The following is a 6806-nucleotide window of genomic DNA, read 5'->3' as shown; positions in this document are numbered from 1 at the left end:
CTCGGCTTTCAGCTGGGATGCACAGCCCAGAGAGAGCATGATGGACGCAAACGAGCACACACCAGGTAGAAGGCGAGGAATGGCATAGACCGTGGGACATAAAGGTCTGCAGCATCAGGAGAGAAGAGTTAAGTTCTGAGTTGGCTTCGATGATGACGTTGCCAGTATTATCATTACTACAAGAGGCAAAGTCTCATTAAGTTGTTAGAATTCAGAGAATGTCTTGTCTATATTTTATATAAAATTACCCACTTTTGGTCAGCTTTCCTCAGTTTCAGTTTACTTAACTGTATTTTATTAATATGGATGATATATGCTTTTTATACCTCTTTTAAAATCATTTATGGCCTTTTTCCCTCATGAATTTTCTCTCCCTTCCTCCCTTATATATGAGCTGTTCTAGTAACCTGCTTCATTGGCATTTAGGATGTCCTTAATATTCTCTGCGCTTTTCTAAAATTCCTTGATTATTTACAAGTTTAATGAGAATTGAAGATCATCTTTCTAAAGACTTAGTTGTTTAATGAACTTTTAAAAATACTGAATGGGGGGGCACCTGGGTGGCTCAGCCGTTTAGCGTCTGCCTTCGGCTCAGGTCATGATCCCGGGGTCCTGGGATCAAGCCCCGCATCAGGCTCCCTGCTCAGCGGGGAAGCCTGCTTCTCCCTCTCCCACTCCCCCTGCTTGTGTTCCCTCTCTCGCTGTCTCTCTCTGTCAAAAAATAAATAAAAATAAATAAATAAAAATACTGAATGGGAAGTTAATACTGGGAAATAATTGAAGTCTTACGCTGTGGGTTATGTTACCACAAAATGACTGCAGAAAAGTTTTTCTTTTTAGACCACTGGGAAGAAATAACTTTTTGTGGATTTATTTACTATTTGTCTCTGAACCCTAAAGAGAATTGAGGTTTATTTGCTCTTAGTGATGTGGCACTGAAAGATCGTCAGACCCATAGAATTTTTATTTTGAGGAACATTATCTTCCCTCTTTGTTACGGAATTTTTTTCTTTATTTTTTTAACCTTTCCCTTCATATGTGTTTTAAAAGTGGTCTGCTCAGAGTTAATTTATGTAAGTGTTTTTATCACTTTTTTTTCCGTAATAGTTCTTTATAGCAAAATTTTTGTTGAATGTTGTTCGAGGGGGTGTTTTTCCTGCCTTAGTTCTGAACCAACTGAGAAATAGACAAAGGAGCCAGGCAGATGGACATCAAAATAGCTCTTTTCTGATGGAACTATTGCAGGACATGACTTAAGAGCCCAGCTTAAAGAGCTTAATGATGTTGAACCCTCCAAATTAGAAAGCTTTAACCACCCAATCTCAGGCAGTGCTGGGGAGCAAGGCAGCCTGGGCAGATCCCAAAGAGAAAAGTGCAGAGGAAAGGGGCCGGGCTTTGCTTACAAAATTCCTCTTCCCAGACTCACCCACCCGGTAAGTCATCCTCCAGTGAGGGGGCAGAGGCCGGAGGGCGGGTTGCACCAAGGGAGGCCACTCCAGTTGGGAAGCTGAAGCCAGAGCGGGAGACCCGCAGGAGGAGTCTCTCATGCCAGAGAGGCTGGGGCTCCCTCAGCCCACAGCGGCTGACAGCAGCCTCCGTGGAGGGGGTTACAGGAACACTGCAAAGAGCTGAGGGCTCTTGGAGGAGCTCACCCTGTCGTAAAAGAGAAATAAAACCTGCCCGGGGGCACTTTTGTTCACATGTTAGTACCTGATTGATTTTGCTCCATTCTCTTACACTGTGTGTATAAATTAGGGTTTTTGCTGGGTCTTTTTTTTAATTCTCAAAAATAATAAAAGGTTTTGCTGAAATTTTAACCTTTCAACCTTTGGGGGACAGTTGGGGAAATTTGATAGAACAGTTTTGCTTCCATGGTGTTATTGTTAGGATCGGGAGAGACTGTATATTAATGGGGGAACAAATCCATATTAAGAGAAAGGTACCAGGAAGTGGGCTTGGGTCACCGGCGATGAAGAGAATTGATTCCCAACAGCAGAGGCAAAGCCCACGTGTTCACGTTCAAATTTAAGCGGACGTACAAGGTCCTCTCATGTGGTTGAAGCTCCTGACATTAGACACACCCATTGGCACTGACGGATGTCCGTGTGCACCCAGAACCCTACACTGCCTGGTTTTCTCCTGCCCTCGGGGCCCACCGAGCTCGGCCCTCTACTGCAGCGCCCCACCCAGCCCAGGGTGGGAAGTGGACCAGGGCCTGTGACTAGGGAAGCCAGCCGGGCCTTTCACCTACAGATGTTTTAATGTGCTTAACATTATCCAATACTAGCAACCAAGGTAGTCTAAATACCACAGCAGGATCTGATTAGCTTTTTCAGATCACTGCCTTTATTTGCTGTTTGCAAAAAAGCTTAATCCAGTGCTAGAGATCAGGCTTCCTGCTGAGCCCTTGGGTAGTTTTCTTTCCTTTGTGTTCACCAGTGGCTGGAATTAGTGAGAAGATACCTCTTCCTCCTCCCGAATTAAAGCTATAAAGTAGTAACTATAGTAGCAAGGGATAAAGAGAAGAAAACCCAGGGCAAAAGAGAAGACTTGCAATTCATACTAAAGAGTTTACTTTTTATACACAAAAAAGTTTTAATATGAATTCGTAAATACTGACCTCACTGTCTCTGATCTCATCAGTGCGTTGCTTAAGTTTTATTAGGTTTTAGTTGTTGGGATCACTTTGCATTAATGTATATGTTTTATTTTTATGTTACTAAATCAAACTCACTTTTACCAAAAGAAGTACATTTACTCACTATCTGACTGGCCTTGACTTATATTCTTCACTCCTTTTACTCATAAAATTTCAAAAAGAAATACCACCACACCACTTAAAAAAAATAAATTTTAACTCTCTTCGTTTCTATGTTCATATGTTTACCTAAGACATAAAATTTGAATTCTGGGTAATTCACCTTATAATTTGCAATAAACTGTAATATTAGAGATGCTTTATCTTTAACGGGCTTCTGACATCAGACCATAGGCTTAACCAAGGCAGAAACATTCCTGCAACCCTTGGTCGAAAAAGAACAGTTTTGCTTTAGAAATTAGTGTGACATGCAAACCTAATAATAATGACATTCAGTTAAAAAATATTTTCACAGGTTTGAAATTTTCTAACATTTTGGGAATGATATACTTTCATAAAAGATAAATCTCTTTGGAGGAAAAATACAGACCAATGGTGATCTAAAGCATACTCTGTATTTTTATTTTATTTCTGGTAACAGTGATTTTTTTTTTTTTTTAGGCTTTTAGTACGCATAAGGAATGTTTTCTTCCATGAGATAACTGAAAAATTTCAACTATGTAGAGTAGGCCTTCTTCCTCTTGTGTTGTAAACGGGGAAACTCTCATTTACACGTGAGTGGTCACAATAAGTCCCCACCGGCCAGGAGTCCCAACAGATACTCCTGTTCCCCAAGTAGTCACAAGGGACCTTAATCGTGAGTAGCCTCGGTATTTGTATATATGTAAAGAGAGATTGATTTAGATGGTTTGGGGTGCTTTACCCAGATCTTGTATCTTGGAAAAGCCTGGGCCCTGCGTAATTCAGCCCGTATCAGAAAGTCGTAAAAGCTGCTCTCGCCTTCGCCCTTCTCATGGGCACTGGAATGAAGAGTGGATGCACGCCCATGTGGGCGGATGGGGGGGCGCTCTTTCTCCAAAGTAGGTCAGCTGTAGATGTCTTTTTCCTTTTCCTTGAGCAGGGAGATCCTTTCACAACACCTGATGGTGTTTAAATTTTGGTTGAACTTTTGTAATAATCAGAGGCCACTAGAGATGGAACTTATGCAGCCCTCAAAAGCCAGTAGTCCTTAGCATTATAAATACTGCGGTCTGGAACTTTGGACATAAATCGGGAGGTAAGAAGCTTCCTCCCCGAGGGGACCGATTTTTTTATATTCCTCAAAAAATACCACCATACTACTTCTTCGTAAAGTTAACTTGTCCCTGAGCTGAAATTTGAGTATTACATCTGAACAAATTTTATGAAAAAATCAAATGCTTTTAACAGGTATAATATGTTGTATATTAGAACATAATGAAAGCCTTTATTTAATGACATGAGTAACTAGAATCCATCATAAAAGAATTTTACATTGCTACTGGGCATACTATAAGGTGGGCTGTGCTGGTGGTTTAGGTTGAAGTTAAATAGTTTTGTCTAAAGATACAGTTTAGAGGACATTTGGCACACAGTGGGACCGCACTTGTTTTATCTTCCTACGCTATGCTTTTAGTGAACTTTCTAAAATTGTAAGCTCTTAAACCTTTGTCTCTTGCGGTCTTACTTTCATTACCCCTCTCTCTCGCTCTTTTTTTTTCATTTTATTGCCTTGCAACAAATTAACCAATATCTAAGAATATTTTGGATTTCCCGGTGCTTCCAGGGAAATAGTTTTACTATAGCCTTCTGTCCCATTTCACTACGGACTCATTTATTAAAGAAAAGGGATTACTGCGGTAGCGAATTGCTACTTTGACACACCTCATGTCCTTTATTTCTCAAAACCCAAAAGCTAATAGAACGGGAGGATAGCCTCAACTTTTTGGAAACATGCAACTTTTATGACTTGAAAATATAATTGGCTTCTTTGTTCCGCGCATGAAAAACAAGGAGGAAAAGCCGAAGGCTGCCCAAGCCAGGTGTTTCTTGTTGGCAGCCTGCTGCCTGATGACTGGGCTCCCAACGAGCAGCTGCCGGAGAGTCGGCTTTGTCTGGCCTATTGTTGGAGCACACCCCTCGTTAATACTACATGCTGCCCGGGGCAGACCCCGAGAATGACATCAACTTGCTTATCTTAGAAACCTGTGAACCTGACCCAGGGTGCTGAGGTTGGCTTGCATCTGCCCGGCCAACTCATTGTGAGCTCTCTGGCCCATGATTGGCTGTTCCTCCACTCGGTAATAGGTTAAGCAAAGACACTGCCATTTCCATCTGTTCAGCCATTCATTGTTCTTCCTGCCTGCCTGCAAGTCTGCAGCTAAAACTGTGTTAAGGAGCTACGGCTGAGGCTGCTACAGAAACCAATGTCTTTGTATTTTCCTGCTAACGTGAGTATCTGTGCTACTTCACGCCTTGCAAGTTAAACTTTGCTAAATATTGAGAGTATTAATTTGAACTCTGTAAAGGACAGGAAACCCCTCCAGTGGAAGGCTACAAATGATTACATGGCGCCAAAATACAAGAAAATTCTCTCTGTAGACTTATGTCTGAAGTCACATAAATAATTACAGCCTCACGAACATTTGCAAGGCGTTAGGCATGGCATGGGGTCATTTGGTACTGAAGGATGAGTTCTGACACGTTCTGATGTTTTGATAAACAATGAATTTGGGTTTTATCTTATCACATTCTTGTGTTTCTTCAAGTGTCACTGTCAGACTTAGGCACTGTGAACTGGTAGTAAGATTTGATAGGGTTTTTTTTTCCATTGTCTTAAAAATCCAGCTTGGGGGGAGATGGATTGATACACAGGTAGATGTTGCAGACAGCTTGTTGTAAATATGATGATTAAGCATTCACCTGCTTTGTCAGCAGTTTCGATAGTCACGTAGAGTTTCTAATTTCTCCCACCTTTTTAAAAATTTTTTCCCCTGCATTAGTTTCAAATATTAGATGGAAGGTGTCATTCCAAGAACTGCTTTCAGGAGTTCCGTAATGGGGAAAGGAGGAGGAGACAAAGACTTTCATCTATCAGTTGGGAGGGAAAGAGCGAGCATAAAGGGTTAAAAAGAGGTTTTCATTTCTACCACATGCCCTATTGTGTGAACACATGCACGAGTCTATTGAAAGTTCTCAGAAGATGGGCAGGCCACCAGTTGCTGGCCTCCTGCAGTTCTAGCAGGACATCTGTTGCCCCAGAGCATCAACCAATCTGTTCAAAGGGACATCCTTCCTTTGTTAGCCAGAGGGATGCAGACAGCAGCACTCCCTGAAATACAACGGCAATTAAATACACAGAGACTACAACAGTAGGTATTTATTACATATTCATTATTTTATTTTCATTGTTCTCACGGTATTACCATTTGGATAACAACCAGAACCCACTTTGTGGCATTGTAACTTTACATTACAAACAAACAAATTGATGTAACAACTTTGTGGTCTAATATTCCTAATTAATATGAGGCTCTTCAGAAATGAAAAAAAAAATTTTCCCCCACTGGATTTGAGGTGAAGGATTATCCAAGTCATCTAATGGGAACTTTCAGAGATCTCACCAAATGGGGGAATTTGTATATCTACAACAAATTTCTAGTAGATAACCATATCCTAAGCCTGCCTTCAGCTAATACAAAGTTTCTTTTTGACAACTAAAATAATCAGTTACACTTCATCGTCTACAAAATTAGCATGAGAATTTGGGTCTTTTTCAACAAATATTATTTGACTTTTTAACTTATTGGCCTTTAGCCAGAAAAATTATTTTAGTTTCCAGTACAGTATCTGGAGGGAATCTTTAGTTTTGTAAGTGTAGAAATCTGTGTTCAGACCATTATATTTTTGCCCAGTGCTTTCTGTGTTCATGAATATAGTGTGTAAAGGCCAATTACAATGGATTCCTGATAGAAAGCTTAAAAGTTAAGCCATATTTTTTGCAGTTTGGTAGTTTTTTTGATAACTATGGGAGTATAAACACTGACCTGTTTTGTGTGTGAAATTTTGTCTATGCTGCTGCTTCATGAAATGAGGAAAATTATCCTTATTAGTTAATAGTTGATTAAAGATCACTTACATACATTTGCATTTGAGTAAATGCAAAACTTAAAAGTCTAATAAATGATTT

General features: G+C 40.4%; 1 protein-coding gene across 2 annotated transcripts in view; it reads left to right on the top strand.

Annotated features, from left to right (window-relative positions):
• ZC3H12C (zinc finger CCCH-type containing 12C) overlaps window positions 1-6806 on the top strand; it is a 74076-nt gene that overhangs the window by 23511 nt on the left and 43759 nt on the right. Inside the window, exon 1 of one of the 2 annotated variants that reach the window (XM_036106891.2) lies at window positions 1762-5067. The exons of the other annotated variant lie outside the window; for it this stretch is intronic. Coding sequence (XP_035962784.2) covers window positions 5044-5067 — 24 coding nt within the window. The 5' untranslated portion in view covers window positions 1762-5043. Of the gene's footprint in view, window positions 1-1761; window positions 5068-6806 lie in introns of those variants that run through there. 2 annotated transcript variants of the gene reach the window in all.

Source organism: Halichoerus grypus, chromosome 11, assembly GCF_964656455.1.
Source record: "Halichoerus grypus chromosome 11, mHalGry1.hap1.1, whole genome shotgun sequence".
Taxonomy (NCBI): domain Eukaryota; kingdom Metazoa; phylum Chordata; class Mammalia; order Carnivora; family Phocidae; genus Halichoerus; species Halichoerus grypus.
Note: the sequence above shows the minus strand (reverse complement) of the source record. Positions and strands in the feature narration are given on the sequence as shown.